At 40.1% G+C, this 27,850-nt stretch overlaps 1 protein-coding gene across 1 annotated transcript in view; it reads right to left on the minus strand.

Annotated features, from left to right (window-relative positions):
- Positions 1-4,141: 4,141 nt before the first annotated feature.
- The window catches only part of LOC133642849 (uncharacterized), a 72,507-nt gene continuing 48,798 nt past the window's right edge, over positions 4,142-27,850 (minus strand). The window contains exons 9-12 of the mRNA XM_062037260.1: positions 23,094-23,273; positions 22,925-23,022; positions 13,294-13,350; positions 4,142-5,203 (exon numbers count right to left, since the gene is read on the minus strand). Of these exons, the coding sequence (XP_061893244.1) occupies positions 5,195-5,203; positions 13,294-13,350; positions 22,925-23,022; positions 23,094-23,273 (344 nt within the window). The 3' untranslated portion in view covers positions 4,142-5,194. The remainder of the gene's footprint in view (positions 5,204-13,293; positions 13,351-22,924; positions 23,023-23,093; positions 23,274-27,850) is intronic.

Consider the following 27,850-nt stretch of genomic DNA (forward strand, 5'->3'; position numbering starts at 1 on the left):
TCGAAGCATGTTGGTTTTGTAGCTGTTTCAGCAGATTTAAATTGCTAGGATAGGATCTTTGATCCAAGACACAACTTACATTTAACTAAAATGTTCTTTTCTTTGTGGTCGACAAAAGATAAGTAGTGAGAATATCTCCATGTTAAGAAACTCGGCATTCGCCATGTCTTGTTAGTACACAGACACGCCCCCTCCCACACACACACATACACACATACAGCACGCGGCGCGCCTCTTCCTTGTCGCCTCTTCCGCAGCGTTCCAATAAAACACACTCAGATCTTCTTTGTTTCTAGCCGATACTACGTAAAAAATAACGTAAAATAACGCAGTAACGCATCATGTAGTAACGGTAACTGAGTTACTGAATTTAAAAAAATAACGCGTTAGATTACTATTTAACGCCGAAAGTAACGGCGTTACAGTAACGCGTTACAAAGTAACGCTTTAGTCCCAACACTGCTAATTAGGCTTTCAAACAACAAAAATCTACCACAATTTTGTATCATAAAGATCAAATTGACTAAAATAAAATTTTAAAACTGTTTGAGTTTCACATTTAGGGCCGATAAACGGTGTTACTGATAACCGCGGTAAAACTCCCGACAGTTATTATTACTGTTTTAAAATAAAATAATCTAAAAACCGTGATTGATAACTGCACTGTGATAAGCTCACAGACTGACTGGCACCAGCTCGCTAGCTTTAATACTAACATAAAAACAAGAGACATAAACGTCTTTACCTATTAAATAACAACACACCCCAAACTAAAATGATATAAACATTATTGTCTGAGCAACGAAGATATTCAGTTGTGTACATGGACCCTAAAAGCTGTGCTCTCTTAGCTTGGAGTGATTGTTTTATACTCAAATACCAGTTTTTACGGTGCGTTCAAGGACGGCTGAGCAGAGTAGGACGCCACAATGCCCACTAAAAAAATAAATATGGTATATTTAATTTGTTACTCACTTTTCATATGAATAAATCTTAAAGTGCTACAGTACAATCCAATTTAAACAATAAAACCTTAGCCAATAAAACAGATAATATACCAAGACTAAAACATTATTAGTGAAGTATAAGAAACACAAAACATGCAAAATAGTGGGTTTTCTAACATATTTATTTTAGTTATTTAAAAAAAACAACTGTGTACAAGTAGTTTTTGATCACATTCAGCAATGCCGTGATCATTTCGATCACAATAACCATGATATGAAATGTTCACATCGCTACATTCCTGCATTCACATTTAATGGTGAAGTTTGTAATCAGCAACACACTTTCCACCCAAACAATTCAACTTTGAACATGACTTGAAAGTTGTAGTGTGGTGAACTGAATGAGTAGAGTACAGTAAATACAAATCTCCGCTGTAGTCGGCCGCCGAAAGGATGAGGGGGGCACAAAAGTTTATTTTGTGCCTAACACTTATTTGCTCATCAGGTCATAGCAGGCTAATTGATACAAAAAAGTCACACTTTTTTATTTAAACTATTTGTATACAATTGTTATACATTTTTAAGTACAACAAAAGTTGGATGATTATAAATCTATTTATTTGTTATCCTTTTTATATACTGTTGTATGTTTTGTACTAAAACAAATTAATGGAAAAAAAGTATGTGTGTGTGTGTGAAATAACAATTTTAATAAAACATAATTTTTGTATTATTCCAGACTCTACTTTGACCAGGATTCGATCCCGGTACCATCATTTTTTGAGATGAGCCCTAACACTGTGGGACAAAGGAGGCCATGTGACAGCTTTGTGAATTATGTTTGTGACGATCTGTCACATTCACGTCTGGTTGTGTTTACTTGGTTTGTGTTTTTTTCCTGTGTAGCGCTCTTATGTTTGGTTCCTTTTCCTGCTTGTCTCCCTGAGCGCTATTTCCCCTCACCTGCCGCTGATTGGCAGCCTGGCCACACCTGTTGTCAATCAGCTGGCTGCTATTTTTTCCTGCCTCGCCCTCCAGTCAGGGCTCGATGATTGTTTCCTGTTCCCTGCATGTGCACATACCAGTTGCACTATTTCCTTTTGACATTAAAGTCATGTTTACCGGCGCTACGCCTGCCATCTCTGCATCTTGGGGTTCAAGACCAACAGAACCTGACAGAATCATCGGGCCAAATACGAACCCTGCAGAGATTTGGTGGGCGGTCTGGAGGCAACAAATGGCTACTTGGGAGAAAGCCGCCGAGGAGAAGTGTATCCGCTTGGTCTCTTTGATGGACAAGCTCTGTGGGTTGAGTGCTGCACAGACTGGTTCTTCGGTTCCCGCCCCCCGGACCCGAGACCCCCCCAGGTCCTTTCCCGCTCCCTCAGCCTTTCTTGGGACATCTGGAATCCGTCCCTTGAGGAGGGGCTAAGGTCAGCTGTGGGACAGGAGAAGCACAGCTCTCACCTCTTCAAGTGAGGCCATCGCAGACGCCAGCTTGGGACATGCCGACAGCCCAGCCGCCTGCTGCTCGGGCTCGGGACACGCCGACAGCCCAGTCACCTACTGCTCCAGCTCGGGAAACGTCATCTTCGTCTCTGGCTGGCCGTCCCACGGCGCCGTCATCTTCGTCTTGGGCGGGCCTCCATCTTCATCTCCAGCGGGCCGTCCCACGGTACCGCAATCTTCGTCGGTGCTTGTCCTGGAGACACCTCTGCGACCTCCAGTTTACCTGCCTGCACAAGCAGCCATCAGACGCCCACATCGGGCTAAGAGAGTGGCGTTCCGTGGTCGCCCGCTTCGCCAGATGCAGTGGCGTTCAACACGTCACCGCCACGTGACTCGCCGCCCTACCGTGACTTTTGAACCTAGTTTTTTTTGGGGTGGGACACCTAGAATCCGTCCCTAAAGTGGGCCAGGGGTACTGTGATGATCTGTCACATTCACGCCTGGTTGTGTTTCCTTGGATTGTGTTTATTTCCTTTGTAGCGCTCCTACGTTTGGTTCCTTTTCCTGCTTGTTTCCCTGAGCGCTATTTCCCCTCACCTGCCGCTGATTGGCAGCCTGGCCACACCAGGCTCCTACCGTATTTTTCGGAGTATAAGTCGCTCCGGAGTATAAGTCACACCGGCCGAAAATGCACAATAAAGAAGGAAAAACACATATATAAGTCGCACTGGAGTATAAGTCGCATTTTTTGGGGAAATGTATTTGATAAAACCCAACACCAAGAATAGACATTTGAAAGGCAATTTAAAATAAATAAAGAATAGTGAACAACAGGCTGAATAAGTGTACGTTATATGAGGCATAAATAACCAACTGAGAACGTGCCTGGTATGTTAACGTAACATATTATGGTAAGAGTCATTCAAATAACTATAACATATAGAACATGCTATACGTTTACCAAACAATCTGTCACTCCTAATCGCTAAATCCCATGAAATCTTATACGTCTAGTCCAGGGGTCGGCAACCCGCGGCTCCGGAGCCGCATGCGGCTCTTTGACCACTCTGATACGGCTCAGCTGCATACTTGCCGACCCTCCCGGTTTTCCCAGTATACTTAACGACCCCCCCGATTTTCCCAGGAGACTGCCTCTCCTAGAAATCTCCCAGGGCAAATATTATCCTATTTTCACTCTAATTACTTAATCAAGGGCGTGCCCTAATGGCACTGCATTAATTGTCCTCTATAGCATTTACAAACAGCATGACAGCTCGGCCACATGTTATATGTTGCTTTTACTTGCACACGTAGGAGACAGCATAGCATACTTGTTCAACAGCCACACAGCTTACACTGACGGTAGTCGTACAAAAACAACTTTAACACTGTTACGTTACAAATATGCGCCACACTGTGAACCCACACCAAAAAAGAATGACAAAAACATTTCTGGAGAACATCCGCACCGTAACACAACACAACAAATACCCAGAGTCCCATGCAGCGGAAGAGTTAGTGCTGCATGGGATTCTGGGTATTTGTTGTGTTTATGTTGTGTTACAGTGCAGATGTTCTCCAGAAATGTGTTTGTCATTCTTTTTTGGTGTGGGTTCAAAGTGTGGCGCATATTTGTAACGTAACAGTGTTAAAGTTGTTTTTGTACGACTACCGTCAGTGTAAGCTGTGTGGCTGTTAAACAAGTATGCCTTGCTGGCACTTACGTGGGCAAGCAAAAGCTGCATTCTGCATGTGGCCAAGCAGGTACGCTGTTTGGGCAGACTGTAGAGGGCACTAAAAGCAGTGCCAGCACGTCCTGATATTTGGGAGTCTCCCGGAAAATTGGGAGGATTGGCAAGAAAGACGCTATCAAGCGCCATTCAATTAAAATTCGCGGGCCGCACTAACATCAAATTTCCATATTAAAGTGCGTGCCGGTGCGTATGTCAGAGACCCTTGGTTAACATAGCGCAAAGCAATTTAAGCTTTGTATGCGGTGTTTTTCATTTTAAATTTTCAAAATTTTTTTGTGGCTCCCATTGTTTTCTTTAATTTATGAAACTTTTCAAAATGTCTCTTTGAGTGGTAAAGGTTGCCGACCCCTGGTCTAGTCTCTTACGTGAATGAGCTAAATAATATTATTTGATATTTTACGATAATGTGTTAATAATTTCACACCCCCGGCCAAACTATGAAAAAAACTGCAACTTATAGTCCGAAAAATACAGTATTTATGCCTGCCTCGCCCTCCAGTCAGGGCTCGAAGATTGTTTCCTGTTCCTGCATGTGCACATACCATTTGCACTATTTCCTTATTGACATTAAAGTCATGTTTATCGGTGCTACGCCTGCCATCTCTGCATCTTGCGGTTCAAGACCAACAGAACCTAACCTGGTCACTGTGTTCTAATCAATGATGGAGCAGGAAGCGGCTAGGTATGCATGTATGGTACATAACTAGTAATATTAGCTCATTGAATTAGAATTAAATGCATAATTGCAGTGAATTCCTCATAGTTGAATGGGCATCCTGTGCAGTAAAGCGTAAAAACAGTGCAACACCTGACAAACAATGTGAGTGAGAACAATAACAAAATCCATAATTCTTTGAGGCCTATACGACTGTCATATATGGAGTGGATATTTCTTGTTTCACAGGCATGATGGCGCTTGTTCCATCGCTCCACTCCCCTTCAAGCGGGACAAAGCGACTTTGTCCTCCCGCCGAAGGTCTCACAGCCAATGAAGCGTAGTCCCCGAGGCTGACCTTCATGCATGTCGATACAGGAACCGTGGGCCTACTGTAGCTAAGAAGGAGAGAAAGTTGAGCATCCTATTATATAAAATCCAAAACCAGTGAAGTTGGCACGTGGTGTAAGGCGTAAATAAAAACAGAATACAATGATTTGCAAATCCTTTTCAACTTATATTCAATTGAATAGACTGCAAAGACAAGATATTTAATGTTCGAACTGAGAAACTTGTTGTTTTTTAGCAAATAATCATTAACTTAGAATTTAATGGTAGCAGCACAGTGCAAAATAGTTGGCACAGGGGCATTGTTACCACTGTGTTACATGGCCTTTCCTTTTAACAACACTCAGTAAACGTTTGGGAACTGAGGAGACCAATTTTTGAAGCTTTTCAGGTGGAATTATTTCCCATTCTTGGTATTTGTGGTATTTTAGGATTCATATCGCGCCACACATTTTCAATGGGAGACAGGTCTGGACTACAGGCAGGCCAGTCTAGTACCCGCACTCTTTTACTATGAAGCCACGTTGATGTAACACGTGGCTTGGCATTGTCTTGCTGAAATAAGCAGGGGTGTCATGATAACGTTGCTTGGATGGCAACATATGTTGCTCCAAAACCTGTATGTACCTTTCAGCATTAATGGTGCCTTCACAGATGTGTAATTTACCCATGCCTTGGGCACTAATACACCCCCATACCATCACAGATGCTGGCTTTTCAACTTTGCGCCTATAACAGTCCGGATGGTTCTTTTCCTCTTTGTTCCGGAGGACACGACGTCCACAGTTTCCAAAAACAAATTCAAATGTGGACTTGTCAGACCACAGAAAATGTTTCCACTTTGCATCAGTCCATCTTTAAATGAGCTCGGACCCAGCGAAGCCGGTGGCGTTTCTGGGTGTTGTTGATAAATGCCTGTAGCTTTGCATAGTAGAGTTTTAACTTGCACTTACAGATGTAGCGACAAACTGTAGTTATTGACAGTGGTTTTCTGAAGTGTTCCTGAGCCCATGTGGTGATATCCTTTACACACTGATGTCGCTTTCTGATGCAATACCGCCTGAGGGATCCGTAATATCATCGCTTACGTGCAGTGATTTCTCCAGATTCTCTGAACCGTTTGATGATATTACGGACTGTAGACGGTGAAATCCCTAAATTCCTTGCAATAGCTCTTTGAGAAATGTTGTTCTTAAACTGTTGGACAATTTGCTCACGCATTTGTTGACAAAGTGGTGACCCTCGCCCCATCCTTGTTTGTGAATGACTGAGCATTTCATGGAAGTTGCTTTTATACCCAATCATGGCACCCACCTGTTCCCAATTAGCCTGTTCACCTGTGGGATTTCCCAAATAAGTGTTTGATGAGCGTTCCTCAATTTTCTCAGTCTTTTTTGCCACTCGTGCCAGCTTTTTTGAAACATGTTGCAAGCATCAAATTCCAAATGAGTTCATATTTGCAAAAAAATAAAGTTTTCCAGTTCGAACGTTAATTATCTTGTCTTTGCAGTCTATTCAATTGAATATAGGTTGAAAAGGATTTGCAAATTATGTTTTTATTTACCATTTACACAACGTGCCAACTTCACTGGCTTTGGGTTTTGTAAAATCATAACAAGGTTATTTAACACAGCGGTTCTCAAACTTTTTCCACCAAGTAGCACCTCAGAAAACACTTGGCTCTCCAAGTACCACTATAATGGCCAACATTAAAACACAGTAGCATAGTAGGCCTAAATATTCATTAAAAAACAAGGCAAAGTATATTTAATATGTTTTGCCACTGTAACATTACACACAGTTTGAACAGTAACACTGTGTTTGAATATTTGAATAACTGATTCACAAAAGCCTAAATCAGAGGTCTCCAAACGTTGGCTGGTGGTTTTATACATTTTGCACACCACAGATGCTAAAATTAATCCAATGATGTCAATTGGCCCTTGTTGGACCCCAAGCGCACCCGAGAGGGCCGACAAAAAATATCTGCTCCTCAGCCGTGGTCCGTGTGCAATACATTTTTCCACCACTTGTGGCAGTAATGACAATCTTAACAAACAGAAGAAGTCTGGAGCTAAAGTCAGGGAAGTTTCTTAAGCGCAAAAATTACGTCTAAAGTGGTGAATCTGTATTTTTAAAATTGCACTTTAATTTTATTGACAGTTTGTTTCAGAAACATACAGGTTATTTATTGTCTACTGAGTTAGAATGTATGTATTTTAGCGCTGTGTGTATGTCAATTAAAAAAATATATATAAATGTAAAAATATTTGTCATTAGCTTTTATGAGTCCCTTCTTCCGCAGTATATTTAATTAGTATTTAGGGACCGATGTCCCTTTGGGACAGAGGACCATATTGTATTTCTAGCGTTTTATTATTATACTGCCGCCTCTTTGAACTGTAATTTGACCCCCTTACCATGCTTCAAAACTCACGAAATTGGACACACACTTCAAAACTGGTGAAAATTGCGATCTAATCAAAAAACCTAACCCCAAAACTCAAAATTGCGCTCTAGCGCCCCCTAGGAAGAAAACACAGACAAAACTGCCACTAACTCCCAGTAGGAATGTCATAGAGACATGAAACAAAAACCTCTATGTAGGTTTCACTTAGACGTATATTTCATACACTGACAACCCCTAGCAAAAATCAACCGGAAGTTTGCAATTCCCCCTTCAAAACAAAAGTTGAGTAAAAACAGTCACCTTTTTTCAAACATTATCTCCTCTGAGCGCTTTTGTCGTGTCGGCTTCAAATTAGCACAGGAGAGAGATTGAACCCTTCTGATTAAAAGTTGATGAAAGAGTTTTAAGTACTGCTCCGGTTTGGATTTTATGAGCCCTCAAAGTCGGTCCCGTCCATCGCTGCTTGCAGCTTTAATTATCTTTGTAATCAGACTGACCTAAGCCTAGCTAATGATCTATGTGATTAAAACGTATATCATTTGACAAGGTTTATCCTGTTAAACTGTAAATAAATTAGATATAATTATTAAATACGATGAAAGAGCAAGATTTCTAATTCAGTGTAAATATTTGAGTGGAAAAGCTGAGCCCCGAGGACCAAAAGGTTAAGGACCCCTGTGCTAAGCTATCTAAACAAAACATCCCCATCTTAGCTTTGTATTATTGCTGACTATGCAAGTGTGTATAATCGTGTGATATTGTATTCAGTCGGATCTGTTTATAAGGGGGGTCAGGATACAAATTTTCTCTTTCAATACCGATATTGGAGCCTCGAGATTTAGCCGATAATGATATTGATCCGATATCAGCGTGACTCATATATCTTTTTTAAATTATTTTGTAATGTAGAATATTACAACCATTTGGAATAGACTGTCTTTAAGCTGAACTGGAGTGGTAATAGTTTATTTATTTTTGTGTGTGGTTTTTTTGGCGACATCTATTGGTACAATAATTAATTTAGCTAAACACATGACGCAGTAAGTTGAATGATGCGGACACGTTTGTTACTGGATTTCTTCAAATACCATTCTGCCTTGGATACTTCGTAATTTATACGCAGCTATAATTATTTAAACCTTGTTCATGTTGACAAATGTGGTTTAGACTGCAATGTTGTTTAATTAAGTATGACTACCTTGCGTGCTATTGTGTGCTTAGCTGTTGTGTAGCTGCTAGCTCCTAGTAGCCTATAGCCATGTTTACCTGTTATAAATGACCAATCTTGTGTGCTTATCGGAGGACGTTTTAATGTTAACCAGCTGCAGAACTGCTTGTAGCTGATATAATCCGATACTTGTTTTTTACTGTATCAGACTGATATCTGCTATCAACATCGGATCGGGATGCCTTTAGTCGACATAACCAAATATTTTTGTGTTGTCAAGCAATTTGCTTATAAAATATATACAATTCTTTTTTGCAGTTGATCTGCTGTTGTAAGTCAAATGTTTTGCTGTCATCTATAATTCAGCGTCTGCAGTTGCTTTATTATTAAAAAATTAATTGTCTCGATGTTTAGTTAGATTTCAAAGTGGCTTCCCGAATGTCCAGCAAGGTTTAGTTCCAAAAATAAATAGGGATCTTAAGATATAGCATGTCGTTGCTAAAGGATATGAGATATATATTCATCTAGTTTATATAAATGGTAATATAAGTAATTACAAAATGGGTTGCAAAGGCTCCTAATTTATTAACATAATGCGTCATTTCCGGTTGTATTTTCTCAAAGGTATTATTAATCTTCTTGTTCATTTACTGTTAAGAGCTGGTTATTTTTTGTTGTAACAAGTTTTTTACCTGCACTTCTGTTAAAATGTAAGAATCACTTATTCTTCTGTTATTTTGATACTTTATATTACAAATTAGAGTGTCGATCCAACACCAAGCAGTTACAATGGCAGTATTGATCATACTAATGCTGATACCGATACTCTTCAAGATCATTGAATGATTTCATGTTTCATCTCACTTATAATCAGACAAAAACACAGTATGGCAGTGTACCAATATTTATGGAAATATATATTTTCCCCCTATTATTAGCTTAAATTTAAATCCTTTGGTTTTTGCCCTCAAAGCCCTCCTAAGTCCAGGGATTTGATTACTGAGTTACACGTTTTTTGTATAGTAAAAAAAAGCAAGAATGCTACATTGCGACGAGTTCGTTCGCTCGATTTGCGGTACACAGCGGGAATGTATCATCAACATGCATTATCACGATATGATGATAGTATTAAAAGGGAACTGCACTTTTTTGGGGAATTTTGCCTATCGTTCACAATCATTATGAGAGACCTAATGATAAATGTTATTTTTTTGTATGCATTCTAAATATTAAATACAACTCTGCTTACCAATAGGACTCTGCCTATTAAGCCCTTAAACAACATCTAAACACCTCCATTGAGGTTTTATATACATGATGTAAGTACAGTATATATGTAATGTAGTAACAGCACATTTATAATAACATTTAATATTTACGTATTTTGATCATTTTAAGCATACGCGGCGCATTCATTTTAAAAAACGCATCACAACGTTCAAGTTTTTTTTTTCTTCATCACTGATTAATACTCACTGAAGACTTTATGAGAGCCAACAAACAAAAAAATATCATTTACTGTACAATGTCGGCTGTCATTAGGATGCCGGCTGCTAGGATGTTGATATATTCCCATTTAGATGAAGACCGACTCATAATCCTCACGAAGAAAAGGGGGGTGTCGTTCTCGCCATTCCTGGGTCTAAATTGGCTGTCAAAGGGTACCAACTTGTCGGAATACCTACTCAGACTTCTTCTGTCCAGGTGAGAGGCATGGTTTATAATATACAATAAACTTCAGGGAGCAAGGAAGCGAGGAAGCAGCAGACCACTCGGTCATGTCAACATCAGCAGAAAAGGTAGTGATCACGTCGCCGCTATAAATAGTTTGTCTGCGTTAGCGCTTATAATAACAATATCACTAATACCATATTTTTCGGACTATAAGTCGCAGTTTTTTTCATAGTTTGGCCGGCGGTGCGACTTATACTCAGGAGCAACTTATGTGTGAAATTATTAACACATTAGCGTAAAATATCAAATAATGTTATTTAGCTCATTCACGTAAGAGACTAGACGTATAAGATTTCATGGGATTTAGCGATTAGGAGTGACAGATTGTTTGGTAAACGTATAGCATGTTCTATATGTTATAGTTATTTGAATGACTCTTACCATAATATGTTACGTTAACATAGCAGGCACGTTCTCAGTTGGTTATTTATGCCTCATATAACGTACACTTATTCAGCCTGTTGTTCACTATTCTTTATTTATTTTAAATTGCCTTTCAAATGTCCATTCTTGGTGTTGGGTTTTATCAAATAAATTTCCCCCAAAAATGCGACTTATACTCCAGTGCGACTTATATATGTTTTTTTCCTTCTTTATTATGCATTTTCGGCTGGTGCGATTTATACTCCGGAGCGACTTATACTCCGAAAAATACGGTACTTGGTTAATATTCAAGTCTCAAGATGTAAATTGAGTACGGTTGGCGCTTTTTGAATACTTTTATATTGGGTTTTATAGGCGGAATAGAGGACCCTCCATTAGCTCAGCTGTAAGCTGATTTTTATTTACGAGTTAGAATGCATTGTTAAAAAATCCATCTGTCGTCATGTCTTTCATAATGACTGTGAACGATAGGCAAAATTCCCCCCAAAAAGTGCAGTTCCCCTTTAAAAGCTCGGTTTTAACGTTGGCCAAATTTATATCGCACAACGTCTACATCAGTGGTTCCTACACTTTTTTCACCAAGTACCACCTCAGAAAAAAACTTTGCTCTCCAAGTACCACCATAATGACCAACATTAAAACACAGTAGCAAAGTAGGCCTAAGTATTCATTAAAAAAACAAGGCATAGGTTTTATTTGACAAGTATATTAAATGTTTTGGCCACTGTAACATTACACACAGTTTGAACAGTAACACTGTTTGATTATAGGAAAAACAAAACACTGTACTTTAAACAAGTGATTCTTAGGGGTACCGCTAGATAGAGCCCGCGTAGCAAAGTGGTACACGTACCACAATTTGAGAATCGATCATTTACGTCTCGCAACCCTAATTAACACTCTCAAAACATTTAAAGGCCTACTGAATTTTTTAAAATTTAAACGGGGATAGCAGATCCATTCTATATATGTCATACTTGATCATTTCGCGATATTGCCATATTTTTGCTGAAAGGATTTAGTAGAGAACATCGACGATAAAGTTCGCAACTTTTGGTCGCTGATAAAAAAAGCCTTGCCTGTACCGGAAGTAGCGTGACGTCACAGGTTGAAAGGCTCCTCACATTTCCCCATTGTTTACACCAGCAGCGAGAGCGATTCGGACCGAGAAAGCGACGATTACCCCATTAATTTGAGCCAGGATGAAAGATTCGTGGATTAGGAACGTGAGAGTGAAGGACTAGAGTGCAGTGCAGGACGTATCTTTTTTCGCTCTGACCGTAACTTAGGTACAAGGGCTCATTGGATTCCACAATTTCTCCTTTTTCTATTGTGGATCACGGATTTGTATTTTAAACCACCTCGGATACTATATCCTCTTGAAAATGAGAGTCGAGAACGCGAAATGGACATTCACAGTGACTTTTATCTCCACGACAATACATCGGCGAAGCACTTTAGCTACGGAGCTAACGTGATAGCATCGGGCTTAACTGCAGATAGAAACAAAAGAAATAAATCCCTGACTGGAAGGAATAGACGGAAAATCAACAATACTATTAAACCATGGACATGTAACTACACGGTTACGCTTTCCAGCCTGGCGAAGCTTAACAATGCTGTTGCTAACGACGCCATTGAAGATAACTTAGCTACGGGACCTCACAGAGCTATGCTAAAAACATTAGCTATCCACCTACGCCAGCCAGCCCTCATCTGCTCATCAACACCCGTGCTCACCTGCGTTCCGGCGATCGACGGCGCGACGAAGGACTTCACCCGATCATCGATGCGGTCGGCGGCTAGCGTCGGATAGCGCTTCTGCTATCCAACTCAAAGTCCTCCTGGTTGTGTTGCTGCAGCCAGCCGCTAATACACCGATCCCACCTACAGTTTTCTTCTTTGCAGTCTTCATTGTTCATTAAACAAATTGCAAAAGATTCACCAACACAGATGTCCAGAATACTGTGGAATTTTGCGATGAAAACAGAGCTTTTTGTATTGGATACAATGTGTCCGAATACTTCCGTTTCAACGATTGACGTCACGCGCATACGTCATCATACATAGACGTTTTCAACCGGAAGTTTCGCAGGAAATTTAAAATTGCACTTTATAAGTTAACCCGGCCGTATTGGCATGTGTTGCAATGTTAAGATTTCATCATTGATATATAAACTATCAGACCGCGTGGTCGGTAGTAGTGGGTTTCAGTAGGCCTTTAATTGCATCCGTGATATTTTCTTCTATTATCATTTTTAATTGTACTGTTTAATTTCAGGCCTGGTGCCCTATATTTATTGGTAATACAGTACACCCATTCACGACATACTGGTCTCAAACGGTGTGTATATATGTTGAACGTGTGAAGTACAAACATTTGAAAAGGAGGAACAGCCTCCTGACTAAATGCTGTAAATTAAATAAGGCACACTTGCAATTACCTGCAATAGCTCTACGTTTTCCCAGGGCGACTGGGAATTTGCCGGTGGCGAGTCCAACTACAACAGAAAACAAAAATAAAATGGTGTTATTTTTTTAAAAAAGAAGCCAAACAAGGGAGAAGATGTTGATCATTTGAAATGACAATAATCACAATAATAATGTATTTATTCTAAATTCTGTGTTTTCAAACAATGTTACCTGACCAATATTGTAGTTGGCACTGTTATAGAGTGCTATGTGCTTATGTAAATAACACCCCTTTTTTACGTGTTCAATGACTTATAACCTAAATGTGTAAATGAAACACATCGGGCATTTGCTCCCAACATATTTGCATATTTAATTAGGAAAGTGGTTTGATGGCGCTATCTGCAGGGGGGAAAAGGGTGCTGCAGTTGTGAATCCAGCAGAGAGTGCTGTCTCACAGGTCAAGTAACTTTTTTTAACGTGTCGGACTGAATGTAAAATTCAAGATTCAAGATGATTTATTGTCAATTCTTAACATGCACAAGACACATAAGAACTGAAAAGTACATTTTCGGCACAGTCCCACTAAGAGCAGACATACGTTACAGGGAGACAAGGCGGGACCGACTCCAGGTGTTGTTGAGGGAGCGGAGAAAGATGCGACCGCCCTCACCAGAGGCAAGACAGAAAAATGAGGTTAATCACTGAAATACATTCTGCTGATGCTTCTAATCACATCTTCAGTCATGTTCCCAGAACCATTGAGTGTTTCGGGTTTTTCAATACCATACACTCTCATCCAGGTGTCCTAGCAGACCCTGGCTTGTGACCAAAGGGCTAGCTAGCTACCATGACTCCATGGATCTCCTTTATCAAGATTCCTGTAGAGTTGTGTGGTTTGTGTTCTACCGCTTTCACAGTTCAAAGTAGTTTATACGAATCAGGCTGATGCCGTACAAATGAGTGGTACAGTACGGTTTATGCTGTGAGTTTATTTCGAACATGCTTGCAGGTACAATTAAATACATCACATAGTGCCAGTTTCTTGTTAAATATCCGAAAACGGAGTGGGAAGAAGCAGAGTTTATTTAATCCTACCCTTTTCCATTTCATAGCAACCACAAACTTCCTGTCCTATATTTTGACACAATTTGAATCCATAAATAAATGTCTCAGTGAGTTAAATACATGTTAATTAAATAAGATTATCTAATTTTGTAATAAAATATATTTTTACATTGATACCATCTAATGAACTGACAATATTAGGTCATATTTCCTTTCCCAAAGTGTAAGTAAATAAAATACAAAGCAATAAGATACAAAATATGGTTTAAAAACAAAGTTCACATAATTTTATATGAAAAGTCATGCTTTTGTTCACAGTGTCCAACAGTCGGAAAGTCGTTCCCTCAGTAATTGATTCAGTCATGGGCTCACGGGAGTCCTTAGGGTCCATTTCAGCTGTAAATAACAAAATATAAATAACAAATGTCAGTGTTTATCTCACGGCGACAACATGAACACAACACATTAAGCATTAGCCGTTAGCATTAGCATCCGGTTCACTGGGGTTGAGGCTAATAACACAAAAGGTGTGCCACTGACTAATTTTAGAGCATGTAACAAAGTAAATAGTGAACATTTAAAATGCAATACTAGTTTGGTGCCTCATTTATTTCACATTAATCCTTAAACAACGACATCTGCTGACAAGACAAAACCTACTTTGAAACGTAGGTTTTACTGTCTCCCCATTGCAAGAACACAACACTTATACACAAACACGCACACACAAGTGACAATAATTGAAGTCCGAATCAAGCGATGAACACTCAAAAAAACGTTTATAATAATAATAATGATAATAATACTTTTAATTTATAAAGCACTTTACCTTTGACAATCCCAAAGTGTTAGAGTTTAAAAGTATACAAGAGTAGTTACAAACACATAAAACATCTAAAAAAAAAAAACGAAATTAGCAGAAGGCTTTTCAAAGAAGATGAGTCTTAAAGGCCTACTGAAATGAATTTTTTTTATTTAAACGGGGATAGCAGATCCATTCTATGTGTCATACTTGATCATTTCGCGATATTGCCATATTTTTGCTGAAAGGATTTAGTAGAGAACTTTGACGATAAAGTTCGCAACTTTTGGTCGCTGATAAAAAAAAGCCTTGCCTGTACCGGAAGTAGCGTGACGTCGCAGGTTGAAAGGCTCCTCACATTTCCCCATTGTTTACACCAGCAGCGAGAGAGATTCAGACCGATAAAGCGACCCCATTAATTTGAGCCAGGATGAAAGATTCGTGGATGAGGAACGTGAGAGTGAAGGACTAGAGTGCAGTGCAGGACGCATCTTTTTTCGCTCTGACCGTAACTTAGGTACAAGCTGGCTCATTGGATTCCACACTCTCTCCTTTTTCTATTGTGGATCACGGATTTGTATTTTAAACCACCTCGGATACTATATCCTCTTGAAAATGAGAGTCGAGAACGCGAAATGGACATTCACAGTGACATTTATCTCCACGACAATACATCGGCGAAGCACTTTAGCTACGGAGCTAACGTGATAGCATCGGGCTTAACTGCAGATAGAAACAAAATAAATAAACCCCTGACTGGAAGGATAGACAGAAAATCAACAATACTATTAAACCATGGACATGTAAATACACGGTTAATGCTTTCCAGCCTGGCGAAGCTTAACAATGCTGTTGCTAACGACGCTATTGAAGCTAACTTAGCAACGGGACCTCACAGAGCTATGCTAAAAACATTAGCTATCCACCTACGCCAGCCAGCCCTCATCTGCTCATCAACACCCGTGCTCACCTGCATTCCAGCGATCGACGGAGCGACAAAGGACTTCACCCGATCATCTGTGCGGTCGGCGGCCAGCGCGTCTGCTATCCAAGTCAAAGTCCTCCTGGTTGTGTTGCTGCAGCCAGCCGCTAATACACCAATCCCACCTACAACTTTCTTCTTTGCAGTCTCCATTGATCATTAAACAAATTGCAAAAGATTCACCAACACAGATGTCCAGAATACTGTAGAAAGCGATGAAAACCGAGCTTTTTGTATTGGATACAATGTGTCCGAATACTTCCGTTTCAACGATTGACGTCACGTGCATACGTCATCATACATAGACGTTTTCAACCGGAAGTTTAGCGGGAAATTTAAAATTGCACTTTATAAGTTAACCCGCCCATATTGGCATGTGTTGCAATGTTAAGATTTCATCATTGATATATAAACTATCAGACTGCGTGGTCGGTAGTAGTGGCTTTCAGTAGGGCTTTAAGGCTTTTTTTAAAAAGCAGTTGTAGTCTTTGGGGCCTTCAGGTGCTGAGGGAGGGCGTTCCACAGTCTTGGGGCAGCAGCAGAGAAAACCCTATTGCGCGTGGTGCAGAGCTTAGTCCTTGGTGTTATGAGGGTGTGTGTGGATGTTAAACGGAGGGTGCATGAAATGTTCTGGGGGGTGAGGAGCTCCTGGAGGTAAGGGGGGACAGATCCGTGGATGCGCTGATGGGTGAGGAGGGAGATCTTAAACTCAATTCTGAGTTTGACGGGGAGCCACAGAAGGGATTTGAGGTTGGGTGTTATGTGTTTCGTGTTTGTGCACCCTCATCAGGATCCTGGCAGTGCTGTTTTGAATATACTGGAGCTTCTGGATGCTCTTGCCAGGGATCCCAATGAGGAGTGCATTGCAGTAGTCCAACCTGGAGGAGACAAAGGCGTGGACGAGCTTCTCTGCATCTGCCAGGGTGAGTGAAGGGCGGAGTTTGGCGATGTTTTTGAGATGGTAGAATGCGGTCTTGCGCAGGTGACTGATGTGGGTGTCGTAGTTCAGCTGCTGGTTCATTTTCACACCGAGGTAAGAGACAGAAGTGGAAAGGGGGATGTTTTGTCCAGGGAAAGTGGTATTGGTGATGGGGGAGGAGCGGAGTTGTTGCGAAGTGCCGATGAGGATGGCTTCAGTTTTGGAGCAGTTAAGTTGTAGAAAATTGAGCTTCATCCACGCCTCCATCTCCTACAGGCAGGTGGTCAGTGCGGAAGAAGAAGCTGGGGTGGTTCTGATGTAAAGCTGTGTGTCATCAGCATAGCATTGGTAGCATAACCCATGCCTGCTGATGACACTGCCCAGGGGGAGCATGTATATGGAGAAAAGGGTGGGGCCCAACACCGAGCCCTGGGAGACACCGCAGGTGGGTGTGAGATTTCGCTTTGCCAAGGGCGACATTCTCGGTTCTGCCGGTGAGGTATGAGGCCAGTTATGTGCGTTTCCTGTGAGTCCAGTGGTGTATTGCAGGCGGTGGAGGAGGATGTCGTGGTCGACTGTATTAAAGATCCAAGAGGATGAGAAGTGATGGGGTACCGGTGTCTGCTGCCATCAAGATGTCGTTGGTGACCCTGACCAAAGCAGTTTCTGTGCAGAAACCAGACTGAAATTTGTCAAACAGATTATTGTGAGTGAGGTGATACTGAAGTTGTGCTGCAACAGTTTTCTCCAGAGCCTTTGAAAGAAATGGGAGATTGGAGATGGGCCTGTAGTTGGAGAGAACTTCTGGATCCAGGGTAGGTTTTTTTCAGTAGTGGTCTGATGACAGCAGTTTTTAATGCAGGTGGGATATGGCCAGCCAGGAGGGAGTGGTTTATGATTTTAGTGATGAATGTAGAGATGTTGGACTTCAGTAGGGCTGAGGTTAAGTCCTTGAACTCACCGTAGTTTGTTTACATGTACAACTTAAACCGACACTGCCACAGAAAGACGTGTTTTATGCCACTCCTTTTTTGTCTCAATTTGTCCAACAAATGTTTTATACTGTGCGTGAATGCACAAAGTTGAGCTTTGTTGATGTTATTGACTTGTTGGAGTGCTAATCAGGCATATATGGTCAGTGCATGACTGCAAGCTAATCGATGCTAACATGCTATTTAGGCTAGCTGTATGTACATATTGCCTCATTATGCCTCGTTTGTAGGTATATTTGAGCTAATTTAATTTCCTTTACTTATGTCCTCTGTGTATTTAATTTATATTTGTATGTTTAATGACACATTATCTGTATGTACCGTAATTTCCGGACTATAAGCCGCACCTGACTATAAGCCGCACCAGCTAAATTTAGGGGAAAATACAGATTGCTCCATATATAAGCCGCACCCGACTATAAGCCGCAGGGTTTTGATGTGTAATTACCGTAGTATATAGGGGTTCCTGCTACCACTGAGGGTATTGTCGGGACAGAGATGACTGTTTGGGAACGCAAAGCGTCCCATTTATTAACAATAAATCTTTCAATCATTCAATCAAACTTTCACATCTTTGACATGGCGAACAGCATTCGTGCAGAGTACAAATAATACAACGGTGCAATGTAATACAAAGTGCTCGCCTGTACGTTATCAAAATAACCAGCCTACCGGTATATGAAAAGTCAGTCTTTAATCATTGTGTCATCGTCTTCCTCCTGCGTACTAAAACCACCGAAATCCTCTTCGTCGGTGTCGGAGAAGAACAGGCCGTAAATAAGCCGCACCCTTGTATAAGCCGCAGGGACCAGAACGAGGGGAAAAAGTAGCGGCTTATAGTCTGGAAATTACGGTAATATTGGCTGCTTTTCTGATAGTTGTTTGTGTGCCATGTTGTTCCAGACCACAGCAAACGTTACCCAGCTTGCAAAGTTTGCAATAAATCCATTAGAAGAAGACAGCCTGCAGTTTCTTTTAACCTTTGGCCATTCTAAGCCAGTAATTTCCAGGAGTTATCTCACCCTCTGAGGTTTATTAATGTTTTCCAACGTTGTAAAAATGTGATAAATAATAAATTGTACTCGTCAGAGTAGTTTTCAAGGGGCCCTATTATACAAAAACTAATTTTATTACCTATTGGTCCTTTTTTGTGTATTTGCAGAAATATTTATTAAAAAATGCTGCCCTCCTTTATACTTCCTCCAAACTAACCCTTTGGATTTTGCCCAATTAGTGACATGCATGTGCATGTATGAGCCATTGAGTTGTTGCCATTTCTAATACAATTTAGCGTGTAGTTCAACGAGTCCGCCATTGTAGTCCCACGCTGTAGCCAATAAGCTCCTTTTTCTCTATCCCCTTGTTGTGGGGCAGACTGGCTCGTACATGCACATGCATCCTCAGCTGTTGCCATTTTTATAATGTCAGTAGACTCGATATGGAAGCGCTAAAAACTACAACATGGCTAACGGGGAGAAAACGCAGTCAAAATGGAGGCACGCTATTTAAAACCTATCCACAAAACATCGCATCCTGTTAAGAGACAGTCAGAAAGCGACTTGAAGATGGTCTGTAAAACATAATCTAAGCAACATTTTGACCAAAGAACCACCATCACATGTTATGTAGACCATAAGGAAGGGTTTTACATGTAGATTAAAAAAAAATCATAATATGACCCCTTAAATGCAACATACTGTAGCGATGTTTAGTCATTCTGCCTTATTCTGCCATTACAATACTTTTTACCTTTGACTATTTTGTGAAGAAGATAAACTACTTTTACTCCCTTTTACTTTCTTTCCAATCGCTACCTTTATTTATATTATGATTTATAATCTATTGATTAGTGCTAGCAAAGACCTATTTGTTTGACTCGTCGACCAGCCTTCTTCCAGCGGGCACTGTCACGCGACTCTATCCCAGCAATCAAACGGCGCCGTGCATACGACATCATTTGCAGGCAAAGAAGAACACGCCGGTGGTGGGAGGGACTGACACTGTTTACACCAACAAGCAGAAAATACAGGTATAGAAACTGAAATAAATCTGTATTTTTAAAGTACATGTGTGGGGGGGCGTGGCCTGCGGACCTGCAGTGAAGCGGGGTGTGCCAGCGCCGGCTTCGAAATTAGCAACAGGTGCGTAGATGGCACACCTGGGCCTGTTTATCTAATCACCGGTCGCTCTGTTAAAGAGCAGCAGCCGGGAAGGAGAGGGGTTGCTGATGATGGAGAACGAGTATGAGCACGAGCATGAGAGAGAGCGAGGACTGACACGTAGTACTGACTGGAAAGCAACACAAAGAACATTTATTGAAAAATAAATAATTGTTCAGAACTATGAATGAAGCTGTCATGTCCGTGATTGGTGGTCTAAAGCAGTGATCCGGACCGGTCAGTGCTTGAAAATTTGTCCCACGGACCGGGTGGGTGGGGGGGGGGTGGGGTAGTAAAGAAATACAATCGTGTGCTTACGGACTGTATCCCTGCAGACTGTATTGATTTATATTGATATATAATGTATATATTGTGTTTTTTATGTTGATTTAATAAAAAAATAAAATAAAATAAAAAATAAAATAAAAATTATTTCTTGTGCGCCCGCGGCCCGGTGGTTGGGGACCACTGGTCTAAAGAACCCGGAAGAGCAAGTCTTCCACAGCATGATAAAATAGAAATCTACTTGTTTAGTAAGTGTCAGAATGTTCTCAAAGAGGACACTTTAATTATGTGACTTGACGCCAGCGGACGTATTTTAACACTGAAACTTTTGATTACACAATGAATACAGTGTAAAAAATAATGAATGAATAATAAATTAAAATTTACATTAGGAAATGAGAGACAACTATAGATGACAGACTGATCAATAACAAATAACTAACTGTTATAAACCCCCCATAAGATCCTGAAGACACTTCAAAAGGAAGTATAAACAATAAAACATTGAATAATGAGAGTATGTGAAAGTTCAACTCCTACCATTCCAGGGTAGACTTCTCACTGGGCTCTCTAAACGAGCTGTAAAGCAGCTGCGGTGTAGACAGAATGCTGCTGCTCGAGTCCTGACTAGAACCAGGAAATACGACCACATTAGTCCGGTGCCTCGGTCACTGAATTGACTTCCTGTTGCTAAGATAACAGACTTTGTGGTTGCGCTACTGGTGTACAAGTATTTTTCCTGGTCTTGTGTCAAACTACATCTCTGGCATGTTAGAACCAAATGAATCATCTCGAGCTCTGAGAACCTCAGAACCTGCCGGTACCTAGAGTCAGGACCAAACATGGTGAAACTGCGTTTCAGTTTTATGCTCCTAAAATCTGGAATAGTCTTTCTGAAGATGTGAAACAGGCCTCATTGTTCAAATCCAGCCTGAAAACACTTTTATTTAATTGTGCATATGACAAATGGAAGCATTTTATCTACAGTATTTGATTTGAATTATGATTGTTTTTATGAATATATCTTTGGATTTTATTTGGAATTATGATTTGATATTATTTTAATTTTCTGTAAAGCACTTTGAATTGCCTTGTGCACGAATTGTGCGCTATAAACAAACTTGCCTTGCTTACTTCTGTGAAACGTTTTGAATTGAGAATCGATTCTGAATCCAATCCTGTGGTGCCCAAAGACTGACAGCCCTAATCAGTGCATCCATCCTATCTGAAAAAACTTTTAACCCCCAAACCAGCTCCAGACACCTCCGGTCCAGCAAGTCAGACTGCCTCAGTCCTCACACCCAAAACTAAGCTTTGCACGATTTGCTTCTGTTCATCTGCACTCGGGAACTTTCTCCCAGACCACATCAAAACCCCAAACACACTTGAATCCTTCAAAAAAAAAAACTCAAAGCCTTTTTTTTAAATAGAAAATCCCCTCCTAAACTCCTTTTCTTTGTTTTTAATCATTTACAACTCACCTTCCTGTTTTTATACCTTTAAACTAGTTTTTTAATAGTGTGCACCCATTGTTGCACGTTTGAGAGTTGTTGAAGATGTAAAGTACATTATAAATAAAATGAATTATGAATGAATTTTTTTCATTGTTATCATAGTTACAAAGTGAGCAGGTTGTGTTATGTGTGACCATGTGTGTTGACTTTCTGTGTCAGGTACCGTGAGTATGCAGCCTTGGCTGCTAAACATTTGATAGCTTGACCGTATGTGCGCGTCACGTACGTAACTTTAAAAAAATATATAAGCTTTATGAACCTTGGGTTAGGTGAACGGTCTTTTGGGCTGAGTGATTGTGTGTGTTGATCAGGTGTTTGAATTGTATTGGCGTGTTCTATGGAGCTAGGAGCTAGCAGAGGAGCTAGGAGCTAGCATAACAAACACGTAGGTGTTTTTATGCAGGATTCATTTGTGGCATATTAAATATAAGCCTGGTTGTGTTGTGGCTAATAGAGTATATATATGTCTTGTGTTTATTTACTGTTGTAGTCATTCCCAGCTGAATATCAGGTCACCCCCGGCTCTCACAGCATCTTCCCTATCTGAATAGCTTCAACTCCCCACTAGTCCTTCACTTGCACTTTACTCATCCACAAATCTTTCATCCTCGCTCAAATTAATGGGGAAATTGTCGCTTTCTCGGTCCGAATCTCTCTCACTTCATGCGGCCATCATTGTAAACAATAGGGAACTTTGCGTATATGTTCAACTGACTACGTCACGCTACTTCCGCTAGGGGCAAGCCTTTTTTTTATCAGATACCAAAAGTTGCAATCTTTATCGTCGTTCTATACTAAATCCTTTCAGCAAAAATATGGCAATATCGCGAAATGATCAAGTATGACACATAGAATAGATCTGCTATCCCCGTTTAAATAAAAAAAATTCATTTCAGTAGGCCTTTAAAGCTTATTGGAATGAGAAGATTTTTCTTGACTCACCTGCCTCGTCTGACGACGCATGTAAAAGTATACGGCCACAGGCAGCACCAGGGCAAAAATTGAAGAGATCCCCAACAGTACTTCCAGGGTGGCAACGTCTGAGGGAAAGAAAGACAAAAACATGGATACAAATCTCCTATCCTTTCTCCTCGCGCCTTAAAATACTTACAGCTGCTTTTACTTTCTTTATTTTGAACACTTTCCTTTTGGGACAGTGATGGTGCCAGTGGGGTTGTCGTCGTTGTCGTCGTTGTCGTCGTTGACGGCGTTGTCACAGGCGGCGTTGTCACAGGCGGCGTTGTCACAGGCGGCGTTGTCACAGGCGGCGTTGTCACAGGCACCGTGGATCCTGGTGGCAGAATACACGACAGGAAGTCAAGATACTAGAAGGGGTACTAATAATTTTATCACATGCAATTCATTGATTGGTTGCTTTATTGTCACTTGTTGTATTCTTACTATGTAAAATTCAGAAGGCTAAATATTAAATATTGTTTTGTATGTATTGCACTATTTAATCAAATTATACCAATTTGAATATTTGCATACCTACAGTATCAACATCACGCTTCAAATGTGGCTGCTTCACTATTTTTCCCCCCCACAACATAGTTGAATTATTCAACATTCTTAATTTCCGACTGCTTTCTCATCACATCTCCACAGTGGCGAGCCTGCGGGGTGAGCGATGTCAAAGGAAAAGCGCGTTCAATCTTAGCCGCGACGATCAAGCAGAGAATCAAAGAGTTGTGATCGATTGAGTCGGGTGTTATCAGAGACTGAAAAAGCATTTTTGTCAGTATGCTTCGTGACAAAAACAATAAAACTGATCAGACAGATAGATGTTGATTGCACAATGCACAATGATTGGTATACACAAGCGATGGAGATGACATCAACAGAATTTTTTAAATTTAGATTAGATAATGAGTCATATCTTGAAATATAAGAACCATTATATGAATTTGTTTGAACTATTAAATTAAATAGGATTATTTCTTCCTTGTGGTGAATAATGGCTGCAGTGTTGTCAAGTGTATGATGTAATGCAAATGTGACTGTTAGTTGTTTTATTAACAGATAATAATAAATAAATAATACATGTTGATCTGTTACGGTAATTAATTGTTTTTTTATTCACTATTATTGATTTTATTATTATTAATACGATTCGATTTGATTTTTGGGGGTAAAGATTCGATTCAGAATCAATTCTCAGTTCAAAATCGATATTTTTTAATAACATTGGGTACCAGTTCTATAATTAACTACATTCCTCCATGAAATAGTTATTTTTTTAAATTATCAATATTATTATTTGGGTTTTTTCATGAAATAGCTCCGATACATTTTTATTTTAGAGAACTGGTTTTGTTTAGTAAAATTGTACCCAAACATTTAATAAAGTCAAATACAAAAATGGCAACAAGAGAAGTATCCAACACTTCTCTTTTCTAAAGTAAATCTATACAGCAGATATGATCATCTACATCAGGGGTCCCCAAACTACGGCCCGCAGGCCAGGCCCGGCCCGCCAGCGTCCAAAATCAGGCCAGCGGGAAGTCCCAAGTATAATTATTATTTTTTTTAAATAATTATTTTTTTCTGTCTTTTATTATCCACTTGTACCACTTGCTACTCACGGTGTCTCCTAGCCGCTCAGGCAAATCATATTGTTTAAAAATGCATTTTCTCATCGAAAACTTGACATCGCGCGCGCGGAAATTGCGCTCTATATATATCTATATCTATATCTATATATCTAGTATATATACACTACCGTTCAAAAGTTTGGGGTCACCCAAACAATTTTGTGGAATAGCCTTCATTTCTAAGAACAAGAATAGACTGTCGAGTTTCAGATGAAAGTTCTCTTTTTCTGGCCATTTTGAGCATTTAATTGACCCCACAAATGTGATGCTCCAGAAACTCAATCTGCTCAAAGGAAGGTCAGTTTTGTAGCTTCTGTAACGAGCTAAACTGTTTTCAGATGTGTGAACATGATTGCACAAGGGTTTTCTAATCATCAATTAGCCTTCTGAGCCAATAAGCAAACACATTGTACCATTAGAACACTGGAGTGATAGTTGCTGGAAATGGGCCTCTATACACCTATGTAGATATTGCACCAAAAACCAGACATTTGCAGCTAGAATAGTCATTTACCACATTAGCAATGTATAGAGTGTATTTCTTTAAAGTTAAGACTAGTTTAAAGTTATCTTCATTGAAAAGTACAGTGCTTTTCCTTCAAAAATAAGGACATTTCAATGTGACCCCAAACTTTTGAACGGTAGCGTATATATATATATATAATATATATATATAATATAATATATATATACTGTGTGTGTGTGTATATATATATATATTAGGGCGGCAACTAACGATTAATTTGATAAGCTGTCGATTATTACTTCAATTAATCGATTAATAATCGGATAAAAGAGACAAACTACATTTCTATCCTTTCCAGTATTTTATTGAAAAAAAACAGCATACTGGCACCATGTTGTGGACATTGGGGGTGCAGCATACACCAATAATAACACAGAAATGTAACTCATCAGAACTGAATCAGATATTGTACACGTTTCTGTTGTGAATAATAAAGGATTCATTTTAGGCTGCCTCTGAATAATAGCATGAAATATTCCAGCACCTTCATAACGTTTAGTTATACTAAAGCGTCACTCAAATCTAAATATATTTATATAGCTTTATTGGCCGGCTACATTGATCCATTATGAAACCAACCTGAGATTATTTCTGTCCGTTACGTTTATTTCCAAATTGGTAACCGTGCGTTTTCTCTCTCAAAACAGAGTCAAATGTGCCGGAGAAACATTATCAGTCCCGCGTTGCAACAAAGGCATAACGTTAAAGTTACTTACAAAAAAGCTGAACTCATGAATGCTTGTTGCCACTATGGACTTAAAAAGTTACGTACTGTGAGTTCTTCCCTTCATCCATGGCTCCAACATGTTTCCTTTTCAGGTGCTCCTGAAGAAATGTTGTACTTCCGTGCCATTTTGCAGGAAACGCTCTTCTTTGAAGTCTTTAAAGTAAAGTGTTCCCACACTTTTGACGACTTAGGTTGTACACTTTTCTCCATTGAAGCAATAACCTCAAGATGTTTCTCCGCTAAACTATCGGTAGTGTTTTCCTGCGCCATTTTTCGAATGTTTCCAGGCGGCGTGGTCACGTGAGCTGCACATGACACATCATTGGCTAGCTTACGCCAACTCATGAGACGTAGCCTCAGTGCCGTCCTGGCGCTGTTTTGTACTGTTTTTGTACTTATTTTGATTATTGTTTCTCAGCTGTTTGTAAATGTTGCAGTTTATAAATAAAGGTTTATAAAAAAAAATATATATATATATTTTTTAAATAAAATTTTTAAAAAAGCCTCCGCGCATGCGCATAGCATAGTTCCAACGAATCGATGACTAAATTAATCGCCAACTATTTTTATAATCGATTTAATCGATTAGTTGTTGCAGCCCTAATATATATATATACACAGCCCGGCCCCCGGCCAAATTGTTTTAACCCAATGCGGACCCCGAGTCAAAAAGTTTGGGGACCCCTGATCTACATCAACAATGTGATTTGTCTGAGTGGCTGGAAGGGACAGGTAAAAAAAAAAATTGGACTTGATTTTTATGAATAAATGAAGAATCTTTACAAATAGGAATCGCGTATATTTGAAAATGTTTTTTTTTTGACACCCCTACATGGGTTGCACGGTAGCGATGATTGTGAGCCAAGGAGCAGACGATAGCAGGAGACAGCGTGCGGGTACAAGGTATTAAATATAAACAAGACAAAAACACTTAAGCACTTGTGCAGCGAGGTGCTCGCCAAACAAACACTAGTGCATTTGGGAATGCACCAAAAAAAAAAAAAAAAATTGGTGTCATGGCTGGTTACACCAGACTGTGCCTTTATGTTGGTGTAACATTTGATTTGGTATGTTATAATTATTTATGTATGGAAAGTAATTTGTTAGGCATGAATTATTATTTACATATTATTGAGTCACATTACTGTTATTTTCAAGTAACACATGTGTTGTATTGTAATCTATTTTATTTTATACGGTCCCGCATTTCGTTCCTACCTATTGTTTCCGTGGGCCCGAATAGGGAACGGACTGGGGAGGAGATAGAGAGGGAAAAAAGAAAGAGCGGGAGACGGGTAGAGGTGGCTGTGCTGTGTGTGTAAAATAAAGTGGAGTCAAGCGTGTCCTGCCTTTGTGGTACTTTTGCAGGGAAGACAACAAAACTATCTTCGAAACAACTTAAATGCCTTTAACCCACAGCCGTCGAAGTTGGCGAGAGACCTAAATATTAGGGTTACATTGGGTCCTCTATGAACACCTCTGTGTTTTGTGTTCATAGAGGTGAACGGCACCGTGTCCCCCCCCCCCCCTCTCAGTAAGCTGTGGAGTCCCCCAAGGCAGTATATTGGAGCCTTTAATGTTCCTAATATACATAAACGACATGTCATCGGCATGCGACTGTGAATTGTTCTTGTTTGCGGATGACTCGGCCCTGCTGGTATCCGGCAAGGACAAGTCACAGGTGGAGAAAATCCTCAGTGCTGAACTCTGTAGAATTTGCACCTGGCTCGCTGACAACAAGCTATCCATACACTTGGGTAAAACGGAATCCATCCTGTTTGGGTCCCACATCAACCTTAAGAAAGTCAGTGACTTCACTATAAAAGTGGGTGACATTGTTATCACCAGGAAGGATGAGGTCACCTACCTAGGTTCCATTCTAGAGGCTAATCTTTCCTGTGATAAAATGGCAACCAAGGTAATCAAAAAGGTCAACCAACGAACGACATTTCTCTATAGAATTTCCTCTCTGGTCAACAAAAGCACCATGAGGATTCTGGCGGGAACTCTCGTTCAACCCT

This window comes from Entelurus aequoreus, linkage group LG25 (assembly GCF_033978785.1).
Source record: "Entelurus aequoreus isolate RoL-2023_Sb linkage group LG25, RoL_Eaeq_v1.1, whole genome shotgun sequence".
Taxonomy (NCBI): Eukaryota; Metazoa; Chordata; class Actinopteri; order Syngnathiformes; family Syngnathidae; genus Entelurus; species Entelurus aequoreus.